At 35.9% G+C, this 14,097-nt stretch overlaps 2 protein-coding genes across 5 annotated transcripts; one reads left to right on the plus strand and one right to left on the minus strand.

The window, feature by feature from the left end:
* Positions 1 to 2,985: 2,985 nt before the first annotated feature.
* On the minus strand, positions 2,986 to 9,448 carry LOC108365192 (protein zer-1 homolog). Of its 4 annotated transcripts, none has more exons than XM_017619163.1 (11): positions 9,342 to 9,448; positions 8,325 to 8,720; positions 7,010 to 7,707; positions 6,858 to 6,935; positions 6,658 to 6,782; positions 5,337 to 5,508; positions 5,111 to 5,272; positions 4,876 to 5,037; positions 4,586 to 4,735; positions 4,284 to 4,529; positions 3,978 to 4,139 (listed from the first exon to the last, which is right to left on the minus strand). In XM_017619163.1, the coding sequence occupies exons 2-11, from the start codon at positions 8,632 to 8,634 to the stop codon at positions 3,978 to 3,980; spliced, it is 2,265 nt and encodes a 754-aa protein (XP_017474652.1). In that variant the 5' UTR covers positions 8,635 to 8,720; positions 9,342 to 9,448. The 4 variants fall into 4 exon arrangements, with proteins under 4 accessions (XP_017474655.1, XP_017474652.1, XP_017474653.1 ...); XM_017619164.1 differs by lacking the exon at positions 9,342 to 9,448 and adding an exon at positions 9,007 to 9,332; XM_017619165.1 differs by lacking the exon at positions 9,342 to 9,448 and adding an exon at positions 8,864 to 8,991.
* Positions 9,449 to 10,424: 976 nt separating this feature from the next.
* On the plus strand, positions 10,425 to 11,229 carry LOC108365197 (puromycin-sensitive aminopeptidase). The gene is made up of 2 exons (XM_017619170.1): positions 10,425 to 10,472; positions 10,747 to 11,229. The coding sequence occupies exon 2, from the start codon at positions 10,789 to 10,791 to the stop codon at positions 11,227 to 11,229; it is 441 nt and encodes a 146-aa protein (XP_017474659.1). The 5' UTR covers positions 10,425 to 10,472; positions 10,747 to 10,788.
* The last annotated feature ends 2,868 nt before the right edge of the window (positions 11,230 to 14,097 follow it).

A 14,097-nucleotide genomic window follows, 5' to 3' on the forward strand; every position in this document is an offset into this window, starting at 1 on the left:
GAAATTGCGCAGGAAAATGATTTTTTGGATTTCATTTGCTAGTGATGAGCAAAATTATGTTGCCCGAGCGCGTGATGTAGGCAGAGTCGCCTAAATTTTCTCTTAAAGCGTGATCCTCTTTCATAAAAGGTAACAGACTGTGTTCGGAAATGCATCAAACTAAATCATCAGTAGGCTAATTCCGGTTCTGTGGAAGTGTGAAGTGAAAACATTTTTCATCACTTCACATATCGCTAGCTTAGAGTGAAAATTTGCTAAGTCCATTTTTTATGAAAACTCATATTTTGATATAGGAGGCTAGAGAAATTGAATACGCATAGTTTCGAAAATTATAAAGGTACATACTTGTTTTATTTTTTCCTCTTCATAAGCAATAAAAGGAAAATTTGCTAAGTCCAAAAGAAGCACCACAAATCCGATAAGGCCAAAATAATACGACATCTTTTAATAAATATCGAATCCTTCTGATTCTTATGGAGTTTTGCTTTGCTTTAAACGCGCAAAATGTTTGATTCAAAGTCTTGCGAAATAGTTAAAGAAAATGGCTATAGGAAGATTTTTTCCTCTCCTGTAAAATTTTTAAAATGGGACTTAGCAACTTTTATTTCTAAGCTAGCGATATGTAAAAATACCATTCAAAAAGTTTTGTGGCTGTGAAAAAGAAAAGTTGGGTCTTCTTCTCAAAATCATCATCTTTGGATAAAGAATTGTCTTAAACTCACAATAATTTACCAAATAATTACTTGCCAGATGTTTATGGAATAGCCTTTAATGATCGGCATCAGTGGCCTCATAGTGCTGTAGGGGAGCTAAATATTGGAAAGAGATGAGATGTTTCGGCTAAAGTTGTCTACTGGCGCTATGAAACCGCCTACCAAGCCTATTATATTTTATGGAGCCCTAGTCTGGTGATACTCACTTGAGAAGTCTACATTAGCTAAGCAGTTGAATCGCGTACAACGGGCTGTCTTAATTGGTATTATTGGGACATTATAGAGCTATTTCAGGCAGAAGTAGCTGCTAACTATTAAGAAGGCGGTGGATGGGTGAATTACCACGACACTACCTTCATAGGTGCCCAGCGTTCGCAAGGTTAAGGTTGAAAAACACAGCCCCGCTGAGCTCTGGAGCATTGAGATTAGCCGAATTCGTAATTACATAATCGGCTCGAGAATGTGGCATCGAAATAGGACAATCTCACAACTGTCTAAGCTAGTCCCTTACTTCTGGACCTAACCTATCCACTTATTTCGGCATCCATCTTTTTATTACATGGAAAATACGTTGCCCTTCCCTCTTCAGCTCCCGGTTATACGAATAATCGTTACAATTTTCGATTCTAGATGTTTTCACCGATTTTAGTTTATTTCGATTATGTTTGAGCTATATTTGTTTGCATGAGTGTGTAATATCCCTGCAGGAAAAGCTACCAGTTTTTTTTTTTGAATCAGATTGCAACCAGTTTGCTTTGCAGTTCACCTAGTTCCTCTTTACGTATAATTTTTTCACAAAGATTTTTTTTATTAATTTACTGTTACACTTCTAGGAAAAAATCCCACCTTACAAATGTATTTAGAATTTCAGTTATTAGAATTAAGTGGTCTATGGAGGTACTCTAGGTCAAAATGATCTCAGAAGAATATTTAGTACTTGAAAATATCTTTTCAGGGATATATCACATTTTGAAATTGTATAACCCCAAACTTCTCTCTATATCAGCTGGCAAAAAGTCCGAGGGGTAATTGCAAACATACATATTTTCGCGACCCAGTCTAAGGCAGATAAATACATACATATGGATGTACATATGTACATACATACAGTGGCGGTCAAAAATGGATGAATGGTGTTTCGTTTTTAATATTTTTCAATATATATTTTTCAAGCTTAATTTTTTTAGAAAAATATGGTTCATGCTTTAACAGAAACTATATAAATCACACTTTCAAAGTTTGTGCGGAACTTAGAAAAATTCCACAAATTTTTATAAATCTCGAGCTTTTTAATCAGAATTTTTAGACATTTTTGGGTATGCAGTTAAGAAGTTTATAAAGTTCTAGTAAAATAAGTGCAAGTTTTGAGCTCTTAAAAAAACGCGTTGATTTTTAATCTTTTTTTTTTTTTGTTGACGGCGTTTTGCACCTTTTCCCATATAAATATGAATTTCTTGTGGAAGAATATGCGCAAGACCGTTTGCGAAAAAAATAAAAAAAGTCGACGCCAGTTTTCCTAAATTTCGCTATTTATAGGAAAAAAAACCGCAAAAGCCGTCAGAAAAAAAAATATCAAAAATCAATGCGATTTTATAGCCGCTCAAAACTTGCACTTATTTTACTAGGATTTTATAAGCTTTTTAACTGCATACCCAAAAAATGTCTAAAAACTTTGGTGAAAGAGCTCGAAATTTAGATACAACTTTTTGGAATTTTTTCAACTTCTGTATGAAGTTTGAAAGTGTGGATTATATAGTTTTTGTTAAAACAGGAACCATATTTTTATAAAAAAAAAAAATATACCTTGAAAAACATTGTAAATATTAAAAACAAAAGAGCATTCATCTATTTTTTCCCGCCACTGTGTATACATATATAGCAGACTCAAAGGAATTTAGAGCTCTGGTATAGGAACCCCATAGTAAGAGAACGCAAGTATCGTTCCCACGACAGTCGGGTCTACGTAACCGGAACGACCCAGATTTATATTTGGCCAAGGACTTTCACTCCAGCAACACTCCCCAAAAACTCTTTGGGGAACTTGTATTCTGCTACAACAACAACAACAATAGAACGCAAGTATTATTCATCCGCCGTTAGTCCTGACGAGCGCAATGGCCATGGACCGTTTCGATTCCTTCTCCGACGAACATCTGTAAAAATTATTCTCCTACCTTAACCCTGGCAACTAAGTGAGTGATAGTAGCACTAAAAGTTTCTCAAACACAACTACTGCATAAATTAAACAAATAAGAATAAGAAACAAGTCAAATGCCATGCGTACAACTACAACGAATGCTTTATGCTGAATATTTACATTATGATTGACATGGAAATAAGCAGAACAACTACATTTAATATGCGTTTCATACTTGATTATACATTGTATGTTATATTCTCGTTTGCAAATATGATATAAACTGGTATGAAATAAAATTTGTTTACATGACCTATTATGTAATGAATGAGAAATGCATGAATACATATACTATACATATATTAGAGTTATTTATTAAGCTAAGAACGCTACCTAAGGTAGTTAATTTTCCGGTTTTATTATTTTTATTATTTTTTTTTTTTTTTGCATTTCTTTCAGTGAGTAGTTAATCTCATGGGGTTTATAATGAAAAAATCTCGCCACCAAGCAAATTTGTTGTTCCTGTATGTTACTGATCTTTGCAATTATGAGTCATTAAAGATTTTTTTTTTTTCAAATTTGTTATCAAATAGCTTAATTCGAGCAAACATATTAATTTATGTACATTGCAGTGAACTATTCAGATTATAAAATCGTTTCTGTAAATCGATAATACACTGCCAACGCTGTTCATTTACTGTTGTATTTTCTTTCCTCGTTTTATTAGTAAGCTTAACCCTTGCTTTTCTTATCGCGACTTCTTTCTTACGTTAGAAATTTTACATTATTTAATAATTATGTAATTGTATCGTTTTTATGTATGTATGTATATAATTTAAATAAACAATAAATCTTTAAAAATAAACATTTCTTAAGAGGAAGCAGAGAACAAATTCATTGCTATTATGTGGGTGTGTGTGTGTGTTTGTATGCTCATTTGATTACTTAAACTCATCCTGCTTGTCTCGTTGCGAGTGCCATTTCGGATATTTGCGCATATGTACATATGTAATTCATCGTTGCTTTTACTCGCCTATTTATTGGTTTTCCTACTATTACCAATCGCATTTGGCATGTATTTAACACAAGTATGCTGCGGTGTTATATGCTCTGTCCGGATTTTTTTTTTAGCCATCGAGCAACCAATTTGGCCAATGTGTACACTTTTCGATAACTTTGCGCGCAATCAATTTTATATCCTCGTATGGTCTTGGATGTTCAATCAATTCAGTCAAGATTTCAATACCATGCTCTTGCTTCACCAGTTGACAATATTTTTCTGGATAGACCTGGAATTAAATAAATGAAGGAAAAAATGTTGGTGAGAACCGGAAAAAAATAAGTGTGAAAATTATACGAAATTTTTACACAGCTTAAGGGTGGAAAATCCAATCAAGTATTAGATACTTTATTTTTCGTAAATTAAAACACACCTGAGTCAAATTGGCTAAAGCCCAAACAGCCCAATGTTGGCATTGTGGTGTTTCATAACAGCGTACTAGCCCCAAAATCGGCTCGAAACTACGATAGTTAATATTCCGTTCACTTTTTATATCCCAGCGTTTGATAGCTTCCACCATGCGTATGAGTACGCTATCACGTGTGGGAGATTCAATTGTCCACGCGCCAGGTCCGTCTGATGCGATGTGTGCCAGCACGCCCGCAGCATTGTAGCTTACCTATTGAAAAGTAATACATAAATAAATCACATAGGTACGCAGTGTGCACAACTGACCTCAATTCCATCACTTGATGAATCTAATAGCTTGGCAAAAACTTCAATGAATTCTTGTGTCATAAGTTTTGGTCGTAGCCATTTTACTTCGGCAACATTACCTAAAAGGCCCATCATATTTCGCAGTAGTTCCTCACGATCAGGGAAAGTCTGTAGAGTAAAGCATATGAAGTTAGAGGGGCTGGAATGTGAGACTATATATTGTCAGTACTAAGCTTTGTAGAGCAAGTACAGACGTCTGGGCAATAACAATGCAAACATAATTTAAAAATACTCTCGTAAATACTCACACGCAAGCATTTTAAGAAAAACTCCATTCCGCGGCCCTCCAAAAATCTTTTACAATTGATTGCAGTCTCATCAGTTACATTCCACATTGTTGACCATGCCACTTCCATGACATCATCAAATACCGAACGAGTTAATCGATCCTTAATTAAACTTAACATTGTCTGTATGAAGTATGAGAAAAATTGTATTCTTATTTACTTTCTATTCGCAGCAGCGGTTAGAACTTTTACTCACACTAACAACACCCAGTTCACCTAAAAACAGCTTTTGCTTGCCATCCACTTGGCACGCCAATGTGTTTAGCAAATATATTGCTATCCTTTGCACAAAGCCTTCTTGCTCCGTCTTTGAGACACCATGCAATAAAACTTTGATAAGACGTTCGTACTCAAACAACTGCAAAAGGAAACACAAAAATTGATGGAATTTTCCAGGCAATTCATATGCGGACAAAACTTACCACGTCGTTTGGCATTTGGAACTGTGTTAACGTTAGATAACCATTTCGTAGCATCGTATCATCAGTAAGATGTGTTTCCATTCCATTTAGCAGTGTACGAATAATATGATTTCGCAATGGTGTTCCGAATTTTGAGCGATCACGACCTTTTACTATGTAGAAGAGCGTGGCACTGCAATTTAAAATGTATAATATAAATACATATATGCATGCTATTAGTTTTACTTTTAACTCAAATATACACATATAATTTTTTACTGAAAGTGGTGGTAATGTAACAGCGCGACACCAAATTAGTACTAAGCTTTACTTGCACTGAGCTGAAACCGAAGGAGTCTACTGTCTGCTTTAAAGAATCCTTTTGACTTTTCTTAATACAAGTCCAAAAGGATTTTCTAAGGAAGATTATGTTATACGTCAGCTATAACGCGGCTATAAAAATAACAAATCGAGTATATAGAAATCGTTGTCATGTATCATTGGCCCCTATTATTCCGTTTTAGTAAAGTTTTATGGACCTTTAGGCCTAGCAAATCCACTATAGAGCAGGTATTTACAATACGTCAAATCTTGGAAAAGACCCACGAGAATAGGATCGACACACACCATCTATTTGTCGATTTCAAAGCCGCTTTCGACAGCACGAATTCCGCGCTGCCTGAGTTTGAGCAATACCATCAGCTCTGTCAGAATTGGAAAGGACGACTTCGTTTATTTGGGAACCAGCATTAACACCAAGAATAATGTCAGCCTTGAAATCCACTATTGCCAACAAGCGCTACTTCACCAACAAGTACTACTTTAGACTGAGTAGGCAACTGAGAAGTTAAATCCTCTCTCCTCGTACAAAGATCACACTCTATAAGCCTTTGCTGGTGTATGGCGCGGAGGCATGGACAATGAAAACATCTGATGAAGCGGCTCTTGGAATTTTCGAGAGAAAGATTCTGCGAAAGATTTACGGACCTTTACGCTTTGGCGATGGCGAACACCGCAGACGATTTAACGATGAGCTGTATGAGCTGTATATACAATATAGACATAGAGCAGCGAATTAAAATTCAGCGGCGCAGCTGGCTTGGCCATGTCGTTCGAATGGACAGAAACGCTCCTGCTCTGAAAGTATTCAACCCGGAAAATGACTTGGCTTCACTTGGCATTTTCAATTGGCGTCAGTTGGCAGAAGAAAAATTACTGGAGAGCTGTTTTGCATTCGGCCAAAATCGCTTAGGCGGTTAGAGTGCCAATAAAGAAGAAGAATAATGTTTTGTGCACCCAGTTTTTGGTAATGCTTTCTTACTATTTTACGTCTTTACTTTACCTTCCAGAAATTTGCATGTGTTTAAATTTCAGATGTCTATCCATAGCTGTGAGCACAGCATCCAACGCAAGATGTATGTCCTTACAAATTTCGAAGCGGAAAAGGTGGTACAAGTCATTCAAAACCTGTTTAAAATGACGAACAAGGTTAATATAAACTTCTAAACCACGGTGTTTTCCAATTTTAAAGTTAAAAATTACCCTCGTTAAAAGCATCGGTCTGTCATAGTAATATCGCGCAGCTGTCAGAATCTGGTGTTCGTTGGCATCACCCGCGATCTAACATAGTCATACGAAAAATGTGTATGCAAGTTGCAGTGTATAAGTATGTATTTTACAACAAGTTTCCTCACCTCAATCGCAGGTATATCATGTCGCTTGCAAGCTGAATGCGCCGTATGATAGAGTCCCAAAAACTGTAATGGTCGCTGTATGCGTGATTCTAATCCTGGTATGTCGGTGCGTAATTTAAAATTTGATTCTTTCGTTGCCACACCATTACCCGCCAAATTCGTACCTGATATATCCAAGTGTGTTAGTTCACGTAAATTGTTCATTAACATTTCCAGTGTTTGATCGGGCAGATCGTAAGTGCCATGCCCATTTCCAGAGTTACTAATCGAAATATCCAAAGTACGCAGACGGCGGAGCATACAAATTGCTTGGAGTTGATTAGCAATCGGCCATACATTAAACAATATAAGTGTATGTAATAGCGGCAGAGTTGCTAAGACTTCCAAGCTAAAGTTAGCTAGCATGCATGATGTCAAGTCGAGATGAGTTAGTTCGAGTAGCGTATTGAGCTGCAAGCCATTATGCAATACGACTCCATTCAAAACCAATCGGCGTAGATGCGGGCAATTAAATTGAAAATCAACAGGCTCCTTCTCATTGGGCTCAGAGTTTTGCAACATGTGCGCATTGATGCCGAGCTCCAGTGAACGTAATCCCTCGCCGTACATAGTTAGCAAGTGCGCAGATTGGACAGTTATTTGATTACAATACCATATGGTAAGTGAATACAACTTGTGACGCATAAGCAGCTCCAAACCTGTGAGTAGAAGGCATATCATTAGTTAACTGTCAGGAAAGCATTGGATTTTGTACTACAAGTATGCAGTAAATAGTCGTGGTGTGGCAAGTTTTGCATATACTTGTTTTATATACATATATAGAAAGGAGGGCAATTGCAAAAAATTTAGATCACCAAATCAAACTGCATTCATTGTTACATTTCACATTAGAAAGTGGTTTATGTTGAGATTTGAATAAGCATGTGCATATAAATATGTATGTATGCATGTTTGTAGAAGATAAGAGCAAGTTTTGTAAATGAAAAACTAGTTTTTCATAAGAATTTCATTATTATTAGAAGGTCGTTGACGTTCAATTCAAACTCATTTCCAACATAATCAATTAATCAATTAAGTACAACCGCTATCTAAAGTATTTGCATATTCACATACTCATTTGTATGTATGAATTTTTACAACTATACTCTCAAGCAGATTTCGATGTGATAAATTTCCAAACTCGTTAGAAATGGTTAATTAATACGAATATTGTCCATCAATTCCCACGTATCATTTTTCATAATTTTCTTTTATATGCAAAAAAAATCTAATTTATTAAATACATACATACATATTACATTGTTAGGCTTTTTACCTTCATTGGATACCGAACTATTCCGCAAGTGAACTATTTTCAATGATGTCCGTGCTGCATGCTCAAAAAGATTTATCACATCATCACTCAACTGACGCCGAAAGCGTTGATAAGCTTCCAATAGTCGATCGCAAATATCGTTTGGAAGAACGATGCCATCATTTAGATGACGTATGCTGCCGCCCATACAATCTTCTTCATAGCTTATAACATCCAAATTCTCGCATATGTATTTATAGATGATATCTTGTAGGGTCATTGGATCCTCATCAAGATAGCCATTTGCCTTTAAGCGTACTTTGCCACTCATTTCAAGGCGTGGCGTATATACCGCTGATGACGTCACTAGGATTTATTTTATGTTTTTGCTTAATATGTAGATGTGTGAATAAGGATCTGAAAGGGGAGAAAGTTATATTAAACAAAACGGGACGTTTTGTGTGTACATTATGCATTTAACGTCTTTTTACATAAAGTACATATATTTCACAAGTTTTCGTATTATATTTCATATTTTCTTTGTACTTAATTGGCAGTACATTTCTTGAAATTGATTTTGGTAAAGCATTTCATTCGCAGTATGTCCGGATGGGTGAAACAATCTCATATTATTCATAAGAGAATTCCAATACATAGCTCTGCTGCATACATATTATCAAACACATTTTCAGGCCTTGCTTACCGACTCCTTCACACCCCCTCTTCAAGCACCTTTATTCTGTTGTAGGTACTTTTGCTAACGTCGCTTATTGCTAAGATAACAAAATCGATGAGGATTTCTTGTGTATCACTATAAGGATAAACCAAAATCCTTCACTGTACTTTTTACAGCTTCCGTAATATTTTTTTTGCCAATATTTTTTTTTTTTACATTCGTCGATTTTCCATACTTTCGCAGCTGATTTAATGCATCATATTTCCATAATATTAGAAAACTGTGCTAGGTTTTAAGTTTTTGTTAAATAGTTAGCTTTCTTTTTTCTACTTTTTTGATGTGCAATTTTGAATTTTACCTACTTTTTAAACAAATTTGATTTGTCCTCGAATTGAAGGAAGTGAAATTTCTTATAATTTTTATTTTTTGTTTGACGTTTAAGCTGAAATACGAAATCGTATTAAACAGCTGATTTTGACAACCCGCTGGAATTGTTGGAAACGTATTGGAATTGGAAAGCCAAAACACTAGCTTTGTTTCTTAACAGATAATTATCACAAATTATCACTAATTTCTGCGGGAAAGCGTTTCTCAACCCAAAAAACTAGCAGCTCTCTCTCGTTCTTAGGCTCTTCTTTTTTTGGCTCTCCAGCTAATTTCTGCTAGTAAAATTTTTACTCTACATTTTTACAATAGTTTTCCACTTCACTTTGGGAGCCTTTACTTCGTGACTTCACTTTACTTCGTTTCACTTCACTTTCCGCAAATTAAATTTATTTCCAAAATAAATAAAAATTTCTTTTAAATATATAATTTATTTAACCAAAATCAACAATCTTGTGCTAAAATCCTTGTTGAGTAGTAAGCATTTCCAAATAACTTTTCGCAAAAAGCTACGAAAAAACCGCCTAATAAATCTCTGATCTAGCATCGTTTGTTTGGAGGAAGTCATTTTGATTTTAATTTTCACATGAATAGTTTTGAAGCGCCAATGGGTGGATAAAAATTCACAATTAGTTAGTAAATATTTGATGAAAATAACCCTTAATTTTTTTTGTTTTCATACATCAAACATTTAAATCTCGTGATAACATTGCTGTGTAACTGGTGATGACTTTGTTGATGTGAATCGATAATCGATTAATTAGATTGATACATCAAAATGTAGAGAAAAAATATCTTTTAGAATTATGTTGTGGTTGGCGATTTGATTATGTCGAAGGCAAGTCGGAAGGTGGCATAATAGTACGAGTTTTCACGCCTGTTGGCAAGGAGCAGGGCATTTTTGCACTCGAATATCCACAAAAGTGTTGCCGTATTATACAAGTTACGATACGAGAGTTAGCGATTTTCGATTTTCCGGCCGGTGCAATGGAGAATTGAGGCTTTGTAACATATCCTGAGACATCTGTATTAGTGGATCCGAAAAAAAATTATGCGCAAGCAATCGATTGCCTTAACTGTGGGCCACGAGATCGCACATCAATGGTTTGGTAAGATGACTTTTATGTCTACAATGCGACTATTTCTTAAACAAAAGACTGCTTTTTGTAGTCTTTTTTTTATTGTTTGAGCCACGTTGCAAAATGGTGCTGCTTCAATGGAGAAAACAAAAGAACAGGAAGCAATTACTGTGCTTTATGATCTATTTTCTATGTCATGTAAACAGAAAAGTGAATTTGTAAGTCACAAATAGAATGCACAAAAGTTTTTCTTTATATAAAACTTTTGTTGGAAACTATTCTCACACATTTCATAATCTTTTAGGCAATCTGGTTACTATGGAATGGTGGACACATTTATGGTTGGATGAAGGTTACGCCGCTCGTTGAATTCCTGTGCGTAAATCACTTGTTCCCAAAATATGACATTTGGACGCAATTCGTGACTGATATGTACACACGCGCCATAGAATTAGATTCGCTGAAAAACTCACATCCTATTGAAGTGCCTGTCGGCCATCCATGTGAGGTCGATGAGATTTTAGATGAAATTAGCTACAATAAAGGCGATTCTGTTATACGTATGCTTCACGATTATATTGGCGAGGAGGACTTTCGTAAAGGTATAAACATCTATTTGACACGCCATCAATACAGGAACACATTTACGGAGGATTCGTGGGCTGCCCTGCAAGAGGCGAGCTCGAAGCCTGTGGCTAAAGTGATGTCAACATGGATTAAATTGAAGGGATTTCCACGACAAAATACATCTGTAAAATATGGAATATACTTGGACAAATCACATTAATGCAGCACATCGAATAATTGCTATGTAAGTGACTACATCAAGTCACCTGACCTACATACATACCTTGTCGGGCTACATCATCGGCAACTTGTTGCCAAGCCCTTTCCAGCTTGTCTCGCTTTGCATATTCAGAGGAATGTATATTCCACAGGCAATCGCGTTGCTTTACAGCATTTATAATTTTTATGATAAGCCCAGTATCCGACATATCGTCGCCTGGGTAAAAGATTGTCGGATGTAAATTTCGGTAGGTTGTGGGAAATCGCGATTGAAGTTTTGAATACGATTTCGAAAAAACGCGAAGAAAGATTTTCTCCAAAGTCTCTGAAAATGTTACTAGTTTACAAAACTCTTAAATTATTTAATTTTTACTAAATTATCGTAAAACTTGTAGTCAATATCTCGGAAACTAGAGGAGATATCTAAAAACTAATAGCACTAATCGAAAGACCTTATTTCAAAATATATAACTGCATGTAGAACTAAAAATCTTCAAAATGGCGCTTACGACAATATTTTACCCAGGCGCCGATATNTATGTTTTTTTTTTTTAATGGACGCGATGCGATCTGACGTTTAATATTATCGTTTCCGAAGTAGTTGAAACTTCTCACCGAGTAGTTGACACTTCGTACGAAGTAGTTGGCGCACAGGCCACGAAGTAGTTGAAACTTCTCACGAAGTAGTTGACACTTCCCACGAAGTATTTTGCGCACAGGCCAGAAGTAGTTTAAACTTCTCACAAAGCGGTTGACACTTCCCATGAAGTAATTGGCGCACAGGCCACGAAGTAGTTGAAACTTCTCACGAAATAGTTGATGCAAGACATGCAGCGAGCAGGTTACTTACAAAAGCAGCGAACTAAAACAGACGAAAACATGGGGAAAAATCCGAATTTAAATTGAAAAAAAAAATATATATATATATAAATATTTTTAAAAAGATATAGAGGTAACATACCTTCAGTAACGTTGCCTTTCTCTCTGAGGGACCGTGACAATGAAGATCAAACAAAAACTAATCCCGCCTCTTACTTTCAACTTCCTCCCTCAACGCCCAGTTTGCGTTTTTAAATAAAAGAATGGTTATACAAATTTCTACAAGTTTTAAGCGATGGTTTAAACAGTCGCCAGCTTCCAAGAACCACAGTAGAAAAACTTGTTCGGTTTTTTCTATGTTTGCTGACAACATCCGAGATCTGAAATCCGTTAAATGAGCGTATTTTTCGAATAGTTTACAGTACCACACCATCTGATGTCGACACACCTCGAAAACGGAGCATTGAGGATTGACAATTTTCAAACCGCAGTCGTCCCTCAAGATTTTTGCGGCTTTTATCAGGGCTTCAGAGTCTAGTAATAATTCACCATATGCCTTCATCAAGATGCTGGTGCACTTTTCGCATTTAAGCTGGTCAATCGCATAACCAGTCAAATACCGCTGCACCTGAACTTCGGCATTATTATAGTTTTCAACAAAATTCTCGTTGTCATTTAACATTTCCTGTTCTTTAAAATAACTATCTTTGGGGTTTAAATTTTTTCTAAATTTATGTACATCGTCTTCAATCGCAAACGCCTTTATTAACAAATTTTTCACGCAAAATACTAATGGAAATTGATGTACCAACTATATATCGGATTTCGTGAGCTGTAACATTGGTACTTGTCTCTCTGCTAGCTCTTTCTCTAATAAAAAAGTTTTCTAAGTCGTCTTGACAAAATTTACTTAGAAAAAATTGCTGTACACTTTGGTGCTGGTCAAAGAGTTCTTCCGAAAGCATTTGCATGGACTCAATTGTTGAACATAAGCGTTCAGCGCATTTTATTCGGGCGCCTTTGACGAGCTTCATTGACCGCAAAAGTCCAAGTGTATCTAGCCTTGAGATTTTTCCCGTGTCTCCCCGTTTTAATGGACACATCAATGGATTTATCGAATTTAAATTTTCGCAGTTTAGCTCATCAAAAAGATCTTTCATATTTTTGACAAACATCTGCGTAGGCTTGACGCATTCTTGTATGTTGTCATCGATGCCTAGTAAATTTTGGCTGTAGGCCATTTCGATCCCAGCAGCTACCGAATTGCTCAGTACCGCTTAGTTGATAAGGTTTGGTGAACAAATGAGACAAAGTTAATTTCGGACAAATTTTAGAATTATTGTTTAATTGATCAATCTGGAACAATTTCCTGATTACTGCAATGCTCGCAATGTCGTCGGATGTTTGAATGTCATCTTTTATTATAGTATGTCGAATTGATTTGATTAAATGGCAATAGTCATACATGCAAGATATTTTTGTGCCATCATAAATAAAATATGGTCGACCTTCATAAGTATTTAAACGAGTGAATAAACCAACATGGCTGGCAGCTTTATCATTCAATCCGATTTCCCTTAAGGCATCGATATTTCGAAGTAAAATATTTGGCATGTCTTCGTGTAAACCCTTCTTCGAAATATGGTACGAAAATACATATTTCCATTCCGAAAGTAGACCTTTAACCATGAAGAAATAAGCACTATTTGCGATTACATTCTTGCGTTTGTCTTTCCCATGATCTAAAAACCCATCAATTGTGTCAATATTTGGTCGAAAATTAAAACGCAGAGGCGTTCGGTTATGGACTTATTTCGAACAAGTTGACGCAAGTTTTCAACGACACTTGCATCTAACCCCGGAACGACATGCCGAACGGGTTGCCATTGCAAAAGAGATGTTCGATCTGGTAAAGCAAAACCCAAATCGTCACGCATAAAAGAAAACATTTTTGTAGATATATAATCAATATTTAGGGCCAAGGCCTTTTCTCACTGTAAGAAACTTGGTTACTATTCACGATCATTTTCGCAAAATTAATAGCGTTGCT

This window comes from Rhagoletis zephyria, unplaced genomic scaffold (genome assembly GCF_001687245.7).
Source record: "Rhagoletis zephyria isolate East Lansing unplaced genomic scaffold, Rhagoletis_zephyria_1.1 Rzeph_scaffold_01798, whole genome shotgun sequence".
NCBI classification, from domain to species: Eukaryota; Metazoa; Arthropoda; class Insecta; order Diptera; family Tephritidae; genus Rhagoletis; species Rhagoletis zephyria.